The sequence below is a fragment of the Piliocolobus tephrosceles genome, chromosome 12 (genome assembly GCF_002776525.5).
Source record: "Piliocolobus tephrosceles isolate RC106 chromosome 12, ASM277652v3, whole genome shotgun sequence".
NCBI classification, from domain to species: domain Eukaryota; kingdom Metazoa; phylum Chordata; class Mammalia; order Primates; family Cercopithecidae; genus Piliocolobus; species Piliocolobus tephrosceles.
Window position 1 is genome coordinate 38,815,895 of NC_045445.1, and position 20,370 is coordinate 38,836,264.

Sequence of the window (20,370 nt, forward strand, 5' to 3'; positions counted from 1 at the left end):
GCGATGTTGGCTCACTGCAGGCTCTGCCTCCCGGGTTCACGCCATTCTCCTGCCTCAGCTTCCCAAGTAGCTGGGACTACAGATGCCCGCCACCATGCCCGGCTAATTTTTGGTATTTTTAGTAGAGACAGGATTTCACCGTGTTAGCTAGGATGGTCTGGATCTCCTGACCTCGTGATCCACCCGCCTCAGCTTCCCAAAATACTGGGATTACAGGCGTGAGCCTCCGCGCCCTTAATGGAAGTATTATACCACTTGATAAACAAAAATTGGTATGTAAAATTAAGTAAAATGTGTACAAATCCCTAATAAATGCAGAAATACGGATTGCTTGTCATCAGTGTTAAACGTTTTCATTTTTATAGCAAATTATGTTTATACTGCTAATATAAGTAGGGTGGGACCTTCTGCATTAAAATGATGCCTGCAGGCCGGGCGTGGTGGCTCAAGCCTGTAATCCCAGCACTTTGGGAGGCCGAGACGGGCGGATCACGAGATCAGGAGATCGAGACCATCCTGGCTAACACGGTGAAACCCCGTCTCTACTAAAAATACAAAAAATTAGCCGGGCGAGGTGGCCGGCGCCTGTGGTCCCAGCTACTCGGGAGGCTGAGGCAGGAGAATGGCACGAACCTGGGAGGCGGAGGTTGCAGTGAGCTGAGATCCAGCCACTGCACTCCAGCCTGGGCGACAGGGCAAGACCCCGTCTCCCCACAACAAAAAAAAAAAAAAAAAAAATGATCCCTGCATCAGACATCGTCTACATACACAATAACTCATTCACACATCTTGGAAATAGTTGTTTTTTTTTTTCTGAGACAGATTCTTGCTCTGTCACCCAGGCTAGAGTGCAGTGGCAAGATCTCAGCTCACTGCAACCTCCGCCTCCCGGGTTCAAGCAATTCTCTTGCCTCAGCCTCCCGAGTAGCTGGATTACAGGCACTCACCACCACGCCTGGCTAATTTTTGTATTTTTAGTAGAGATGGAGTTTGACTATGTTGGCTAGGCTGGTCTCAAACTCCTGACCTCAAGTGATCCGCCCGCCTTGGCCTCCCGAAGTGCTGGGATTATAGGCATGAGCCACTGTGCTCAGCCGGAAATAAATTTTTTTGGCTGAAGTAAGTAATTCTGTGCAGCAGTTAATATGAACCTAAAATATTTGACTATACATTTACAGTCAATACAAGCAAGGTAATCACTGAGAAATTAAAACTAAAACTTTTATTGAATAACCAAACAAATTGCAATTGCAATAAACATACCTTGTGTTTTTAAAAACATAACTCCCAGTACATTTAAATTTCTCTGTTTCTTTTGCTAGGGTAGACAGACCTACCCTAACACTTTTATAAGGCAACAGTGAATATATAAATGTATTCAAAATATATTCAGAAGGTTAGCATTACATCTATGCATAGAATACATCCTCTCCTACGGTCTGATTTGAGGAAAGCAGAAAAGTTCAGCTGCCCAACTACCATTTGTCTGCTAAGGACTCTCTGAGGACGGTTTAGGAAGGAGACAGAGTGGAAAACAGAGATATTCATTATCATAGATTATATATTATCAATTTGGCAGTTAGTTGTTAGATTAGCTTGCTTACCAGGTTGGAATGTCCAAGGGAGACAGGACACTAAATCAAAATATTCTAATTGTGGGGAAGGCCCAATAGGAAAGGCTGAGTACATAGGGCTCTTCTAGGGAAAGCAGACCTACAGGGAACAACTTAATGGGACATCTTGGGTAATTGGATGATAGCTTAGAGGACATCAAGTTGAAAGAATATTGATACCATGTATACATTGCCTCCATTCTAATATTTATGTCTTTGTCCCAATATATGTCTGTTTCAACAAATATATATTAGCCATTAGTACAGATACATGCTTTTCTATTTCCACAGAATTCAACACATTGTTCTGATGATTAAGAAGTCACTGTATTTTTACCTGTTGAGTATCTCTGATGTCTTTCTGATTGGCCATGAGATCTCCCTGACTGACCATGAGAGCTCTCTCAGTGGCCATGAGATCTCTCTGAGTGATTATGAGATCTCTCTGAGTAGCTATGAGATCTTTCTGAGTGACTATGAGATCTCTCTGAGTGGCTATGAGATCTCTCTGAGTGACCAGGAGATCGTTCTCAGTGACCACAAGATCTCCCTGGCTATGAAATCTCTTGGAGTGACCATGAGATCTCCCTGAGTGACCACGCGATCTCTTTGATTGGCCATGAGATCTCTCAGATTGATCATGAGATCTCTTGGATTGGCTGTGAGATCTCTCAGATTGGGCATGATGTATCTTTAGTTGCCCTTGAGATCTCTCTAAATAATAATGAGATCTCTCTAAGTGGTTTCGGGATCTCTCAAAATGATGATTTTCTTCTGGTTGGCCCTGAGTTTCTTCTGATTTGTCCGGATTTCCTTCTGATTGATGCTGATTCCCCTCTGACTGGCCTTGATTCTTCTCTGCTTGGGCCTCATAATCGTCATTGCACTTCTCCTGAAAAGGATTCCAATTATGCAAAACAAATGAAACAGATACTTCATGATTTAAGTCATAATGATATATTCTCAAGCCCATTTTTATGGGCAACTGTTTCTTTTAGAATTCCACTGTGCTTACTTCTATTTGTCAACCAGTTTTTAGAACTAACTTACAGAATAGCTCCATTGTATCATGTCATTGGCACAAAAATGCTATGCAACTAAAACTTTAATAAAATAAAAGTATGGAAAATTAGTTGTTTTATGAGTTTGACTGTATTCTATGGTCATGTTCTACCTACTAATTTCTGGATGTATGTTTTACTAAAGAAACAACAGATTTTGCGACTTTGATAGAATATTTTGTAGTGTAAGTCCTTAGGATGAAAAGGAAAGTGTTCAAAATCATATTTACTCTTTGCCTACTCAATGATCATTAAAAAGAAACTATCTTTCCATTATAAATTAATACTTAATTCTAGAGAGAAAGACGAAGTAAGTAAGGGGAAAGGAAGCTGTAAAAAAGCGGAAGGTTGGCTTAATACTATTCAAGTAAATTAGCTTGGCAACAATACAGCCCTTCTACCTTTTCAGTTTTTAAGCCAAAAAGGCAGTGGAGTGAATCAGCCAAATGGAAATAATGAAACTTCTGACAAAACTCTATGATGCTACATAAATGTAAGTGGATAAAGTCATATAGACCATGCTGAGAAATCAAGCTTTCTGCTAGTATATGTTGCCTGACAAGCACAACATGCCCTAAATTTGGCATTATGACTTTTTAGTTTAACACTAACAGAAGCTGGACGCAACTGCTAAACAGCAGGGGAGGTACCAGTACAAAAAATATTATGCACAGAAAACTTTTTTTAAAATAAAAAATGTAAAAAATTAGTTGTTTTGCTAAAACATAAAGCTATAGCCACTCTCCAGCTTTTGTACTGAAAAACCTAAATAGGGAGATCGGGTGAAATGCACATGTACCTTTTCTCTTTTCTAAGTGACTGGTGTTGGGAGCACAGTAGGTCAGTAGGAAAGATAGGACTGAGTTCCATCTTCTAAGGACCCGTATGTATCCAAGTACCTCACCAAAGGAGCTTGCAGTCCCTTTTATGAATGTTTACATAAGAAATGTTTTCATCAACTTGTGTACTATATATTTCCTACCTTTGGAAAACAAAGTGCACATTAGTTTTATTTCCTTATAAACAAGTGAAGCCTTCTATCAAAATGTTGTGTTGAATAAATACATGGGGTGAACAAATAAAACTGCGTTCCACTGATAATAAGACTAAATCTTGTTGAGTACAAAACTAGCTTAATAGAATTGTAAAGTATTATTGAAAACTGTAATTATTTCAATTTATTGGTGAAATAATTATGCTTAAATTTTAACACATTTCTTTATTGCAGGGTAATTTTTTTTTTTTTTTTTTCTGGTGAGTTCAGCTATGATAGTCTCAAAAGTTTCGAAAGTATGAATAATAGAAGGATATTTTCCCAGCCTGGGCAACACAGTGAGACCTCATCTCTACAGAAAAGAAAAAAAAAATTCGCAGGGCATGGTGGCACGTGCCTATAGTCCCAGCTACTTGGGAGGCTGAAGTGAGAGGATTACTTGAACCCAGGAGGTAGAAGGGGCAGTGAGCCATGATCACACCACTACATTCCAGCCTGGGCAACGGAATGAGACCCTATCTCAAAAAATCAAACAAACAAAAAATAAATAAAAGGACAAGGATGCTTTCAATTTGAAAATACTGTTTAATATTTATTCTCAGTTTATGCATCTTGGACTGTATCAGAAGGAAGCTCATGTTCTTCTTTCCAAACTTTATAAATAAATCTCCTCATCCTATAAGGCACAGATCATATGCCATCTCTTCCACCAAAGTTTCTCAAGAACCCCAATCAGAATGAATTACTACATCCCCACAGTATATAACTTATGCCCTATTATGGACATACTGCATACTGTATGGCATTACATTTCTTTCCTATCTTTCTCTTCCACCACCGTACAGACTATTTGAAGCAGGCTGTTCTGGTATCATAGTGCCTGCATAGAGTAGGCATTGAATCATCATTTGAACAATTTTTTTTTTTTTTGAGACGCAGTCTCGCTCTGTCGCCTGGGCTGGAGTGCGGTGGCGCGATCTCGGCTCACTGCAAGCTCCGCCTCCCGGGTTCACGCCGTTCTCCTGCCTCAGCCTCCCGAGTAGCTGGACTAAGGGTGCCCGCCACAACGCCCGGCTCATTTTTTGTATTTTTAGTAGAGAAGGGGTTTCACCATGTTAGCCAGGATGGTCTCGATCTCCTGACATCGTGATCCGCCCGCCTAGACCTCCTAAAGTGCTGGGATTACAGGGGTGAGACACCGCGCCCTGTCCATTTGAACAATTTAAAATAATCCTTTAAATATTTGAAAATGCAGCATGTTTTTCTCCAAAATAAATAGATAAGCAAATAAATAAACATTTGCATTTACATGATTTGGCAAAAATGATTTAAGCTCCCGGAACTGCCATTTTTGCTAAATGACCACGTAACACCTTAAGAAGAATCAGTTTATAAGCTAGGATGAAACATTAGCACCAATGTTAGCTAGTGAATCTGGATCTGAGCACCTCTCAAATTCCTCCCTATTGACTGGCTCACCTATACGTGGTTACAGAAAATGGATTCGTACAGGTATAGTCTGTGCCACCTGTTGCTTCCAGAGTATATTTCATATCTGATATCATCTGACTTCTGGCTTTCACAGTTCATTCACAAAGATACTAAAACTCTTTTTATATTATAACTTAAGCTCAAAGCCTCTGTATGAGGACAAATAAAAATGATTACATAGGATTAATGACAATAACTAATAATCTGTTTTGGCATTTCATAAATTCAAAAGTTTTAGTAATGACTGAAAATAGCAAAAATCAAGTGTTTTTTAAAATAGTTACAGGGGAAAAATCAACTAACAAACATTGAATTTAAAGTACGTTCAAGGCACCATGGAGGAATACCAAGAAACAATCCCTGCTTTCAATAGAATTTAAAGTAAATCATTAATATTAGGAAATATATTAAATGTAGGATTTTTAATATTGGTTAATTCTTGGTACTTATCTACCTGTTCAATTAAAGGTTGCTCATTTAAAGGGTGTTGTCCAGACTTGAATCCAGAAGGTTCTTGGGATGTCTTTTTATCATGATTTCTTTCCTCAGAGTCGCTTCTGAATCTTGAGTAGCCTTTGAAAAAAAAAAATATTTTCTGTATTTTCAAGTAGTAAATTCAACGTATCTCTCAGAGAAGTATTATCTCTGATCTCATTTTTTTAAAGCTATGCACTGGGTTTTGCAAAACTTTTGATATTTCATTACTCTGGTATCATCTGGGAGTCTCACTGAATTCTAGAACAGTCTTTGCCATACTATTTCAATTTGCATACCTTAATAGGGTAGTCTTCTCAGTATATAATACCTCAATTTTGTTTTCATATGCCACCAAAGTTGGGACATACTATCTGAAATTAAATGAAAGAATACTCCAGTAGAAAAAGGAGAGATGGAGAGAAACTGTCTGCTTTGTATTAATCATGTGAATATTTGTCTCAATTGTCTGCTTTGTTTGGGTAAACAAACAAAGACAGTAAAAAACCCATCAAAGAATATCTCCAAAAGGCTCACAAAGATCAATTTTGTGATGACTGGTTAGGCACGTAAGAATGGGCCATGTTACCCTTTTTGGCTGCTCTGCCCCTGTAATAACTACCATCATTTCTCTTCTCTTCTCAGAACATGTTGAGCCACTGAAGATTCACACAAGAACTGAAATGAAGCTGCATAGGCAACTGTCGGGGCTTATAGTAATCACGATGTCAAAATGGTTCCAATCTGTTGACTAGATTATGAAGACCTTTAATTGTTGAAAAGACTTCTGTATCGTGGCAATCTGTAGTACATTCATATTAAAAAATGCACACTGCACTTACCAATGAGGTTAGGTATACAGAGGACATTTGTCACGTTCTACCCTACTCTTTTTGTCTTACAACATTTGTATTTTCAAAATGTGGATGCCATAGTTTTCAGATTATTGACTATGCTCTTAACCCTCCTGTATTGCCTCCTAAAAGCGGAACTGGACCAACCAACCCAGGCTTGTAAACAAGTACAAGCTTCTAAAAATATCTCTCAGCTCATATGGTTACTTTTCTTATCCCACTCTCCATTAGGGAAATAATTTGTATAAATTAAAACAAATTTGTATTCATATGACATGACATAAACTCTTACCAACCCTGTATGAATCCATGCCCAGAAAAAATAAAACAAGCAACATAATGCAACTTTAGAACAATATTGTGAATTCTTGATTTTACTTACCTAGTTATTCACAAATATTTCAGACTCTTTTTACCATGTGTGACTATTTTCAGCATACTTTACCTCTCTGATGGCAATATCCATGAGCATTTGATTGCTGTCTTGAAGACGATTCCTTTTTACTATTGTTCTGTCTTTTACTCTTTTCTTCTTTTTCAGCATTTGTCCCTTCTAACTCTTTATAGATTATAATGTCATCTGTATTAGAAAATACATAAAAAATGAATAAAATGGCAAAAACCAAATAATAATGTCTCGAGTGAATAATCTATATCCTATCTCATTATATTTCAGATTACCTAAAAACTGGTAGCCCTAAACATGATAATACAATAACAATAATAAATTTGTTAAACTGTAACAAAGGTCAATCAATACCGACATCTTAGGGTTTGCTGGAACAAGAAAGAAAAATTCCTGTTAGATTTATGGTAACTTTATTTACGCAAAAGCAAAATACTTTCACACTGCAATAGCTCAGGGGGGGATATCATCTAAATAAGTGATTTTACTAAATGTTATTTCAGTGTCACGGAAATATAGAGCAATAGAGTCATTAAGTTGCTGAATAAATAAATGTAAATCAGTAATTAAATGTAAAGTGATAGACCATTAAATGTCTATCTGATTAAATGTAAGTAATAGACAATTAGTTACATGTATATTATCAAACGTAACAAAGAAAAAGGAAGTGGCAAAAGTAAGAAAGTGGTGATGGAAGTTCACAGGAGACACCAAGAAGTGAGGAACCTAGATTATTGTAGCAGCAGGAAGGAATCAGACTTGACTCTGTAGTCAGGCACGCACTTACACGTACTCAGGCAGAGAGCACTTACATGGCATAATTTAAAGAATGGGAGACAGGTACAACTTGCTCTAAAATATCTCTCCTAACATCTAGAATGGAAGAGTCTACAGGTGGGATGCTCTATCAGTGGATAAAACTTTACTCATGTCAAGGCATCTTTAGAAATAAGCACAAGCCCCCACACCTTCCAGAAGCTACACTCAGGAGGAAGGGGAAAAAAAAGGACAAGTTAGGTATTTGGAAAAACCTGGAGATTCTAAAAGAAAAGAAGAGCTGAAAAGGGTACAAAAGAGGCAGTTGGGTGACACAAATTAATCACTCCTTTTTTATTTTGCTTAGTACTAGTCCTGCCTCAGGTCTCTAAATATCTGATTCTGGGATAGGGAGCAAGGTGGCAGAATAGAAGCCTCCACCAATTGTCCCCCCAGCAAGGACATGAATTTAACAACTATCTACACAGAAAAAACACCTTCATAAAAACCAAAAATCATGTGAGCACTCATAGTAACTGGTTTTAACTTCATATCACTGAAAGAGGCACTGAAGAGACAGAAAAAACAATCCTGAATCGCCAATGCCACCCCTCCCCCACCCCTGGCAGCAATGGCATGGTGGTGCCAAGAGCATCTCTGGGCACTGGGGGAGGAAGAACACAGCAATCATGAGGCATTGAATTTAGTGCTGTCCTGTTAGAGCAGAAAGGAAAACTGCACCAAACTCACCTGACACCTGCCCATTGGAGGGAAGATTTAAACCAGCCCCAGTCAGAGAGGAATTACCCATCCCGGCAGCCCGAGCATGAGTTCCCACAAACCTCTCCATCAAGGGCTACAGTGCTCTGGATCTCCAAGTAAACCTGAAAGGCAGTCTAGGCCAAGCTTTTCTAACCCGCGGCCTGCAGGCCACACACAGCCCAGGACGGTTTTGAATGCAGCCGGACACAAATTCGTAAACTTTCTTAAAACATTATGAGATTTTTTTTGCAATTTTTTTTTTTTAGCTCATCAGCTATTGTTAATGTTACTGTATTTTATGTGTGGCTCAAGACAGTTATTCTTTCAATGTGGCCCAGGGAAGTCAAAAGATTGGAAACACCTGGTCTAGGCCATAAGGGCTGCAACTCTTAGGCAAGCCTTAGTACTGAACTGGGCCAACAGAGTGTGGACTGGGGGGGCCACGCAACATACTGAGACACCAGCTGGGGCAGCCAAGGGAGTGGTGGCATCGCCCCTCCCCTAACCCCAGGCTGGACAGCTCACAGCTCCAAAAGAGACCCCTTCCTTCCACTTGAGAAGAGAGGGAAGAGTGGGGAGGACTTTGTCTTACATCTTGGATACCAGCTCAGCCACAGCAGCCTAGGGCACCGGTTAGAGTTACGAGGTTCCTGTTTCAGGCTCTAGCTCCTGGACCACATTTCTGGACATACCCTAGGCCAGAAGGGAAATGACTGCCTTGAAGGAAAAGACTCAGCCCTGGCAGAATTCATCAACTGTTAACTGAAAAGCTCTTGGGCGCTGAGTAACTAGCAGCAATACCCAGGTACTATGTTGAGGGCCTTGGGTGAGCCTCTGAGACTTGCTGGCTTCAGGTACCAGCACAGCCACAGAAGGGTAGAGTACCAAGTGGTCTCTTGGAATCCCTGATTCCAGGACTTGACATTTGGATAACACTTCTGGAACTGCCCTAGGCCAGAGGGGAGCTCAATGCTCTGAAGGGTGAGTCTCAGACCAGGCAGCATTCATCGCAAAGTGACTTAAGAGCCCCTGAGTCTTAAGGGAACATCTATGGTAGTCCACAGTAAACAATACTCTTCCTGGCCTAGGGTGACTGGTTATGGGGTGAGGCTCCTCTGCCTTTAGAAAAGGAAGGGAAGAGTGGGAAGGACTGCATTTTGTGGTGTGAGTGCCAGCTCAGCCATAATACAATAGAACACCAGGTAGACTTCTAAGGTTTTTGACTCTAGGTCCTGAGTCCCAGATGTCACTTCTGGACCCACCTCCGGCTTGGGGGACCTTGCCACCCTGAAGGAAAGGACACAGGCCTGGTTGGTTTTGCCACTGGCTGATGGTAGAGCTCCAGAGCCTTGAGCAAGTTAGGCAGTAGCCAGGAGTATTTGCAGCAGACCTTGGGTGAGACCCAGAGCTGTGCTGGCTTCGGGTCTGACCCAGTGCAGTCATAGTGGTGGTGGCCACAGGGGTGCTTGTGTCACTCCACCGCAGCTCTGGGTGGCTCAGAACAGAGACACTCTGTTTGTTTAGGAGAAAATAAGGGAAAAGAACAAGAGTCTCTGCCTGGGGATCCAGAGAATTCTCCCAGATCCTGTCCAAAACCATCAAGGAGGTACCTCTATGAGTCTGCAAGAACCACAGCATTACTGGGCTTGGGATGTCCCCTAAAGTAGAAACTGCTCAGATCACAACACTGAAGTCTTTTCAAATATCTGGAAAGCCTTCCCAAAAAGGATGAGTACAAAGAAGCCCAGACAGTAAAGACCACAATAAATACCTAACCCTTCAATGCCCAGACACTGAAGAACATCTACTAGTATCAATAGGTTCCAGGAAAACATGACCTCACCAAATGAACTAAATAACGCACTAAGGACGAGTCCTGGAAAAACAGAGATATGTGACTTTTCAGACAGAGAATTCCAAATAGCTGTGTTGAGAAAACTCAAATAAATTCAAGCAAACACAGAAGGAATTCAGAATTCTATCAGATAAATGTAACAAAGAGATAGAAATGATTAAAAAGTGTCAAGCAGAAATTCTGGAACTGGAAAAATGCAATTGGCATACTGAAGAATGCATCAGCCCTTTAATAACAGAATGAATCTGGTAGAAGAAAGAATTAGTGAGCCTGAAGAAAGGCTATTTGAAAATGTACAATCAGAGGAGACAAAAGAAAACAAACAAACAATGAAACACACCTATAGGATCTAGAAAACAGCCTCAAAATGGCAAATCTGAGAGTTATTGGCTTTAAAGAGGATGTAGAGAAAGAGATAGGGGTAGAACGTTTATTCAATGGGGCTGGGAGTGGTGGCTCACGGGTGGATTACTTGATGTCAGGAGTTTGAGAACAGCCTGGCCAACGTGGTTAAATACCACCTCTACTAAAAACACAAAAATTAGCTGGGTGTGGTGGTGCGCACCTGTGATACCAGCTACTTGGGAGGCTGAGGCAGGAGAATTGTTTGAACCTGGGAGGCTGAGGCTGCAGTGAGCCGAGAGCGCCACTGCACTCCAGTCCAGGAGACAGAGCAAGTTTATTCAAAGGGATAATAAAAGAGAAGTTCCTGAGGCAGGCAGATCACAAGGTCAAGAGTTCAAGACCAGTGTGGCCAACATGGTGAAACCCCGTCTCTACTAAAAATACAAAAATTAGCTGAGCATGGTGGCATGTACCTGTAATCCCACGTACTCGGGAGGCTGAGGCAGGAGAATTGCTTAAGCCGGGACCAGGGAGGCAGAGGTTGCAGTGAGCCGAGGTTACGCCACTGCTCTCCAGCCTGAGCTACAGAGCAACCCTCTGTCAAAAAAAAAAAAAAAAAAGAAAGAAAAAAAAAATAGTTCTCAAATCTAGAGAAAGATATCAATATCCAAGTACAAGAAGGTTATAGAACACCAAGCAGATTTAACCCAAAGAAGACTACCTCAAGGCATTTAATAATCAGACTCTTTTTTTTTTTTTTTTTTGAGATGGAGTCTTGCTCTGCCGCCCGGGCTGGAGTGCAGTGGCCTGATCTCAGCTCACTACAAGCTCCGCCTCCCGGGTTTACGCCATTCTCCTGTCTCAGCCTCCGGAGTAGCTGGGACTACAGGCGCCCGCCACCTCGCCCTGCTAGTTTTTTGTATTTTTAGTAGAGACGGGGTTTCACCATGTTAGCCAGGATGGTCTCGATCTCCCGACCGCGTGATCCACCCGTCTCGGCCTCCCAAAGTGCTGGGATTACAGGCTTGAGCCACCGCGCCCAGCCAATAATCAGACTCTTAAAGGTCAAGGATAAAGAAAGGATCCTAAAAGCAGCAAGAGAAAAGAAACAAATAGCAAACAACAGAGCTCTAATATGTCTGGCAGCCACCCCTTCAATGGAAACCTTACAAGTCAGGAGAAAGTGGGCTGATATATTTAAAGCGCTGAAAGGAAAAACTTTACCCTAGAATAGCATACCCAGTGAGAATATCCTTCAAACATGAAGGAGAAATAAAAAGTTTCACAGACAAACAAAAGCTGAGGGATTTTATCAACACCAGACCTGTCCTACAAAAAAGGCTAAAGGGAGTGCTTCAACCAGGAAGAAAAGACATTAATGAGTAGTAAGTCATCATCTGAGGGTATAAAACTCACGGGTAATAGTAAGTACACAGAAAAACACAGACTATTATAATACTGTAACTGTGGTGTATAAACTACTCTCATCCTAAGTAGAAAGACTAAATGATGAACCAATAAAAAATAATAACTACAACTTTTCAGTACATAGGCAGTACAATAAAATATAAATAGAAAGAATGAATAAGACCTACTATTTGATAGCACAACAGGGTGACTATAGTCAATAATAACTATATATTTTAAAATAAAGAGTGTAATAATTGGATTGTTTGTAACTCAAAGGATGAATGCTTAAGAGGATGGATAATCTCCATGATGTGCTTATTTCACATTGCAATTACATGTATGCCTGTATCAAAACATCTCATGTACCCCATAAATATATACACCTACTATATACCCATAAAAATTACAAATAAATAGAAATTAAAATAATAAGAAAAAAATCTGATTCTGATTTTCTTTGAAAAGGCTGACATCTCCTGGAATTACAGATGTGAACTACCACACCCGGCCTAAAACTTATTTTAAAGAATGTTTTTGAATTATCCACATCCTGGAATGTGTTGCAGGATTTTTTTTTAAAGTGAAATCATATGTAATTTTAATCCTTAGACTTTGTAATTCCAGAGACCACCATTTGATTTGTTGGATTGTAATGGAATTGGGTAGATCTCATCAGCTACGATTTAGAGATGAAATCAAATTGCTGCTCAGCCTCTTCATATTGAGGAGAAAGCAAATGCCTATGAACCTGGGTAAGCTGTGTAAATGCCCTTCCAACATAAGCCATGAGGTTATGAAGAAAGCGTCCTTAATACTACATTATTTTTCCAGATTCTCTTGTCCTTTTCCTTAGTTCTCAGAATATATCATTATAAAGACATGGGGCTTTGTTCATTCTGCTCTCTGTAATGATATGCTCCACCGAATCCACCTAGAGAACACTTAGCCAATCTCTCAAGGAGAGACATTTGATCCAGGCCTCACCAAAGAGCCTTAAATTTGAATTCTTGATATACTTAGTCTCAGAAATAAACTGTCAGGACTGAAGAAAGACAGTATTCCTCACATAGTTTAAAACTGACTGCACTGCTTGAGATGCCATATGAATAGTAATGTTTTTGTTTAAATTGTTTAATTTTCTTGTGAAAAGCATACTTATATTGCATTTTATTTTACAGTGGGTTGAAAGCACTATTTTACATTTATAAACATGTAAAAAGAACCACAATTTTTGTTTTGCCATTTTAAAAATATTTAAAATGCTGGAAACCTCAAAAAATGTAAGTGACTTAGATTCCTCTCAATTTCTGAAAAATTCTGACTATACATACTTCTAGAATACTTAAAACAATGTATAATTGCACATATTTACTTAGCTGTCTCTCCAACTAGATTAGGAGGTACTTGAGAAGAGACCACTATTTATTTATTAGTGTACTAAGTGCCTAGCACAGAATACAGAGTGGATAATCCGTATTTGTGGATTCATGGTCCAATATATCTGGCAGGCAGAAAAAGTTCTTTTCTTTCTAACTGCAACACTTTTGCATGTCTCTTTTAGGTAAAAGTAATGAACAGAGGAGTGGAGTTCCTATTAAGTTCTTGCTGTTACCAGTTCGAATTTTGGTCTTATTTTTGCCTTTTATTTGTTAAAAAAAAAAAAAAAAAAAAAAGACTAATACTTTTTGGGTATGTTTACTGAGGACAAAAACAAAAATACATTTGTAGAGCCTTTTTCTACTTTAGCATGTATTACAATGGAAGTAATAACCTTGCATCCAACATACTACTGCTTTTCTAAAGCATGTGTTTAGTTACATAAAAACAAAGAAATGTATTGTTAAAAAGTATTATTTTCACTGAGAAAAACATGGGCAAATTTATCGGGAAAAAGTATGGCTTTCTCATTACACCGTAGAAAGCAACATGTATTTGCTATTTATTGTGTATTTTTCTTGCTTCAAACTGCAAGGGCCTCAGCCTGGCGCGGTGGCGCACGGCTGTAATCCCAGCACTTTGGGAGGCCAAGGCGAGAAGATCGCTCGAGCCCAGGAGTTCGAGACCAGCTTGGGCAACATGGCGAAACTCTGTCTCTACCAAAGAAAATACAAAAATGAGCCAGGTGTGGTGGTGCACACCTAGGGTCCCAGCTACTCTGCGGGCAAAGGTGGGAGGATCGCTTGAGCCTGGGAGGTCCAGGCTGCAGTGAGCTGTGATTGCGCCACTGCACTCCAGCCTCAGCGACAGAGACCCTGTCTCAAAAAATTAAATAAAAATAAAAATAAAATAAATTGCAAGGGCCTGTGATGACTAGTCGAAAGTTTGCTGTTCCTCCTGACATGATCAAAACTAGGATTCTCATGACATGATCAAAACTGGGATTCTCATCTGTCTAAAAAGGTATAAATATGGATATAGAGAACCAACATTTAAAATATGGATATACAGAACCAGTGTTTAAAAGGATAAAACAATGACCTCAAGATTTTTAACAACTCGGTGACTATGAGATCTTACAGTCATACTTAATCTCCAGCTAACCTACCAAATTCAACTCAACATCTTTTCTCAGTCTTTCAGATAACTGAACTAATCTTTCCCAAAGCAGACTCTCCAGTATCCTTCCAGCTATAATCGTCTACTAAAATGTAAGTGCCTCCTAAGTCTGTTTACTTCACTATTATTCAAGTTACACGACACCACCTCCTCTCTCAGTCTCCCAGAGACTTAGGTGAGCTGTTTAAACCCCATCTTTCACCTGGATGGTTTTAATCTCTTTCATGACTACTGCATCTCTGAAGTTTGATAACAAAATCCTGAGAGGAGAGGTAACTTCTCCAGCTTGCCAAATTGCTGGCTACGCAAAAGTGAGGGCTTAGGCCCACTTTCCGGGGCACATATAGCAAATATTTACTCAGCTTTATCCACGTCAGGCAGCATACTTTGTGAACATTACCTGTATTATCTCATCTAATCTTCAACAACTCTATGATGTAGATTTTATTCGGATCAGGAAACTCAGGCCCCAAGAGATGGAGCAACTTGCACAAGGTCACACAAATACTGCATTTTTGGGACCAAGCCACTCTGCAACTATGGCCCTTATTTCTCTGAATTTTGAAATAAACCCATTGCTTTAGCTATTTATCAGTTTTGTTTTTTCTTTTCTGTTAGCAGTTGCAAAAACGTCAGTGAAATCAACACAAAGAAAAGTGCAGGAAGCATGAAGTTTTAACTTAGTGCTGTAAATTTCCTTCAGTTCTGGGTTTTTCTTCCTTCAAGGTCCCAGTGACAAGGCAGGGCCTAGAGTGAGGTAAGTGAGGAATTCACTTCAGGCCCCCAAAACTCAGTAATCAAGATTGAAATATCTTAACACAATATTTTCTTTCTTTCTTTCTCTTTCTTTCTTTCTTTCTTTCTTTCTTTCTTTCTTTCTTTCTTTCTTTCTTTCTTTCTTTCTTTCTCTTTCTTTCTTTCTTTCTTTCTCTCTCTCTCTCTCTCTTTCTTTCTTTCTTTTTTTTTTTTTTTGAGACTGAGTCTAGTTCTGTAACCCAGGCTGGAGTGCAGTGGTGCGATCTCGGCTCACTGCAACCTCAGCCTCCTGGGTTCAAGCAATTCTCCTGTCTCAGCCTCCCGAGTAGCTGGGACTACAGGCACCCGCCGCCACACCCAACTAATTTTTGTATTTTTAGTAGAGACAGGATTTCACCATGTTGGCCAGGGTGCTCTCGAACTCCTGACCTCAGGTCATCCACCTGTCTCAGCCTCCCAAAGAGCTGGGATTATAGGCGTGAGCCACCGAGCCCGGCCTCACAATATTTTCAAAAATAAAAATCAGTGCAAAACCAATCTGTGATGAACAAAATATCAAACTTTTTTTTGAAAAGATAAGATCAAAGGCTGGACGTGGTGGCTCACACCTGTAATCCTAGCACTTTAGGAGGTCAAGGTGGGTGAATCGCTGGAGCCCAGAAGTCGAGACCAGTCTAGGCAATATAGTGAGAACCCGTCTCTACAAAAATACAAAAAAATAGCCGGGCGCGGTGGCTCAAGCCTGTAATCCCAGCACTTTGGGAGGCCCAGACGGGCGGATCACGAGGTCAGGAGATCAAGATCATCCTGGCTAACCCGGTGAAACCCCGTCTCTACTAAAAAATACAAAAAACTAGCCGGGCGAGGTGGTGGGCGCCTGTAGTCCCAGCTACTCAGGAGGCTGAGGCAGGAGAATGGCTTAAACCCAGGAGGCAGAGCTTGCAGCGAGCTGAGATCCGGCCACTGCACTCCAGCCTGGGCGACAGAGTGAGACTCCGTCTCCCAAAAAAAAAAAATTAGCTGGGCGTGGTGGCACATGCCTGTATCCCAACTACTTGGGAGGCTGAGGTGGGAGGACTGCCTGAGCCCAGGAAGTCGAGGATGCAGTGAGCTGTGATCATGCCACTGCACTCCAGCCTGGGTGACAGAGTGAGATTCCATTAAAAAAAAAAAAAAAAAAAAAGATCAGATCAGACCCTGTACTTGCACAGCCCTCCTTCACTTGCTTCACCCTAGTTCTTAAGTGAAGAAAAGTTTATTTACAAAAACAGATGGCCAGAAAGATGGCTGTAGTTTGTCCATTTAATTTTTTAAATATTTCATTAAAATATTAATTATCCCTGTTAACGAATTTTTTTTGTGACTCCTTGAACTTTATACTCGAAGCAAGTGCCTCATTTACCTCGCCTTAACCCAGCCCTGGCCAGTGACCAAATATTATTTTTAAAGTCATTTTAATGCCACAAAATATTTCAGAACTTGTGATGAAGTTGGGGTGGGGGAAAGTAGCGGTATGGGATCAACAGGGACCATGTCTTAGAAGAGGAAATTGATACCGGTCTTGAAATAGATTGCTTAAACACCTTAAACACCTTAAAGACAACAACAAAAAATACTTAGTTACTTTTCATGGTCATTCCCCCTCAGAAATAAAGTGGGAGGCAGGTAAATTCCTCAACCTCATAAGGGCATCTACAAAAACCCAACCAAAGGTAAAATGGTTAACGGTGAAAAACGGAAAACTTTTCTCCCTAAGATCAGAAACAAGTCAAGGATGTCCAATCTCACCACATCTAATTAACGTTTTGCTAGAAATTCTATCGAGAGCAATTAGTCAGAAAGAACAAAAGACAAGCAGACTAGAAAAAAGTAAAACTATCTCTGTTCTCAGATATCATGATCTTGTATGTAGGAATTCCTAAAGATACACACACACACACACACACACACACACGGAGATTAGCACTGATGAACATGCTCAGCAAGGTTGCAGGATGCAAGATCTATATGCAAAAATTAATTCTATTTATATACACCAGCAATTAACTATCCAAAAATGAAATTAAGAAAGCAATTCCACCAAGAAGAGCTTTCAATGGAGGAAAATTAGTCTTTTTAACAAGTAGTGCTGGAACAATTAGACATCAAAATGGAATAGAATGAAGTTGGCTCTTAACTCACCCCATATACAAGAATGAACTCAAAATGGATCAAAGATGTAAATGTAAGAGTTAAAACTAGAAAACTCTCAGAAGGAAACAAGGGTATATCTTCATGATTTTCTAGAAATGACTCCAAAGCATGAACAACAACAAAAAACAGATAAACTGTATTTTATCAGAATCTGAAACTTCAGGACTTCAAAGGACACTATAAAGAAAGTTTAGGCCCGGCGAGGTGGCTCACGCCTGTAATCCCAGCACTGTGTGAGGCCGAGGCAGGCATATCACTTGAGGTCAGGAGTTCAAGACCAGCCTAACCTCTGCCTCCCGCGATTACAGGCATGAGCCACAGCGCCCCTCTTCATTTCAGTCCTTTTTTTTTTTTTTGAGATGGAGTCTCACTCTGGCACCCAGGCGGGAGTGCAGTGCTGCGATCTCAACTCACTGGAGCCTCCACCTCCTGGGTTCAAGCAATTCTCCCGCCTCAGCCTCCCACATAGCTGGGACTACAGGCACACAACACCATGCCCAGCTAATTTTTGTATTTTTAGTACAGATGGGGTTTCACCATGTTGGCCAGGCTGGTCTCGAACTCCTGGCCTCAAGTGAGCCGCCCACCTCAGCCTCCCAAAGTGCTGGGATTACAGGAATGAGCCACCAAGCCCAGCCAAACTTCTTCATTTCTATGGTACACTCTCCCTCCACTTATCCTGCCCCTTTTAAAGTTCAGCCCTCCCTGCTCTGCTCCCCACCCTCATCTCTAAGGTGAACCCTCTTTACACTGTTCCATCCATTTCTAAGGTCCGCCCTCCTTGTTCCTGCTTCTCCTTGCTCCACCCCTGCACTTCCACACTGAAGCTCAGCTCCCACTGCTCTGCCTCTCCCTGTCTCATTTCTAAAGTGGCCCTTGGCCAGGCATGGTGGCTCAGGCCCACAATCCCAGCATTTTGGGAGGCCGAGCCGGGAGGATTGCTTGAGGCCAGGAGTTCGAGACCAACCTGGGCAACATAAGGAGACCCAATCTCTACAAAAATTTAAAAATTAGGTAGGCGTGGTGGCAAGCACCTGTGGTTCCAGTTCCTCTAGAAGCTGAGGTGGTAGGATCACTTGATTGAGCCTGAGAGCTTAAGGCCACAGTGAGCCGTGATCGTGCCACTACACTCCAGCCCAGACAACAGTCCCTGACCTTGTCTCAAAAATAACTAGGCTGGGGGCGGTGGCTCACGCCTGTCACCGCAGGGCTTTGGGAAGCCAAAGCGGGCAGATCACTCGAGACCAGGAGACCAGTCTGGGCAACATGGTGAAACCTCGTTCCACTAATACAAAAAAAAAAAAAAAAAAAAAAAAACCAAAAACAAAAAAACAACCTAGACGGGTGTGGTGGCACGTGCCTGTAGTCCCAGCTACTGGGGCGGCTGAGGTGGGAGCATCGCTTGATGCCAGGGAGCGGAGGTTGCAGTGAGCCAAGATGATGCCATTGCACACCTGCCTGAGAAACAGAGCAAGTCCCTGTTTCACACACAGACACACAAACCTAACCAAACAAAGTAGGCCTTTTCTGTTTTGTCCTCCTTCCCCCATTTCTACAGCTTCCTTCTTCCATGACCTGATGCCCCTCTCTATTTCTAAAGTCAGCTTCCATCCTCTACTCAGCTCTGCTCACTCCCCATCTGGCTTGGAAAGTCTATTCCCTCCCCTCTTCCCCATTTCTAAGGTGATTAATAGCAGAGGAACTGGTCCGAGTAAAATTCACTTTTTCTGGGTTTGGTGCGAATGGAGGAGGTTAGGGGCCTTGATAAAGGATTTATTTTTTCTAAGGTTCCACTCTCCGTGTAGAGGTCTCAAGTTAGACACTAGAGAGCGCCTGCAAAGAAAGGCGATCCAGAGCAAATAACCACCAGCCAACAAGCAAATAAACGCACCAACCACCCCTTCCAACAAGGCAGATACACCAACCCACCAACAACTCTTGGCACTACCACGCTGGGATCCATAGCAAAATAGCCTGAGGCTTGCTCCTCCGGGCCCTGGAATCTAGTTATTTATGACATCCGCTTGGACTGAGAAGAGCACTTGGCCCCACGTGTTTGAAGGAGGCCAGTAGTTAGGTATCAATTCTTAGGAAAGTAAAATACACGGAAATTGTGGTCTATTTTCTCCGCCTGCCCCTTTCAGCAATCCTTAACCCCCACGCGCTTTTTGTCAGCCTCCCTCAGAGTTCCCCACCTGAAAGGAGAGGGCTGGAGGTGAGGAGAAGAAAAGGAGAGGAGGGATAGGGGCCAAGTGGCCCCAGGGTTCGTCAGGGTGCGTCAGGTGCGGAGATGCCCTGAGGGGGAAGCCTCTCCTCGAAGGAGTGTGTTCCTCCCAACGCCACTTCTAGTCAGCGGTATGCCGAGGTCTTGCGCTCAAGACCAGTGAGCCCAAACTAGTGGGGACTGGGATCCGAGATCTACATACCTAGAGACATATCTAGGAAGTTAACCTTTTTCCGACTGGGACGATTTGGCGACACTTTCTCACGAAGTGTTAGCTTCTGAAACGAAGCCATCTCCTCTGTATCATGGCGTCACACTCCGAGCTCGGGTGCGTGTACCGCCCCCTCACCGCGCGGGAGGAGCACGGTGGGCTAACCTGATCCTCCAATCATAGCCTCTTCCTTTGCTGTTGCTAAGCTCCAAGGGGTGGAGCTTGGCGTATAACTCTCACCAAGTCTCCTATCAGGAGCTTGGCTCACTAGAAAAAAAAAAAAAAGGAAAGACCCGCCCATCTCCCACTGCGTTCCCCTCTCTAAAAATATTGTCTCCACCCAGAACACTACCTAGTTGGCTACAAGTTTCTAGTGTATGTGGTGTTCCGACCCTTGCCTTTCACAGTT

General features: G+C 41.6%; 1 protein-coding gene across 2 annotated transcripts; it reads right to left on the bottom strand.

Moving 5' to 3' along the window:
* Nucleotides 1-1,927: 1,927 nt before the first annotated feature.
* LUZP4 (leucine zipper protein 4) lies at nucleotides 1,928-20,073 on the bottom strand. 2 transcript variants are annotated; one of them, XM_023203128.1, is made up of 4 exons: nucleotides 19,953-20,073; nucleotides 6,933-7,067; nucleotides 5,614-5,732; nucleotides 1,928-2,505 (listed from the first exon to the last, which is right to left on the bottom strand). In XM_023203128.1, exons 1-4 carry the CDS (start codon nucleotides 20,041-20,043, stop codon nucleotides 1,936-1,938), a joined length of 915 nt encoding a protein of 304 aa, XP_023058896.1. In that variant the 5' UTR covers nucleotides 20,044-20,073; the 3' UTR covers nucleotides 1,928-1,935. The 2 variants fall into 2 exon arrangements, with proteins under 2 accessions (XP_023058896.1, XP_023058897.1); XM_023203129.1 differs by lacking the exons at nucleotides 5,614-5,732; nucleotides 19,953-20,073 and having other exon boundaries at nucleotides 1,936-2,505; nucleotides 6,933-6,959.
* Between the last annotated feature and the right edge of the window lie 297 nt (nucleotides 20,074-20,370).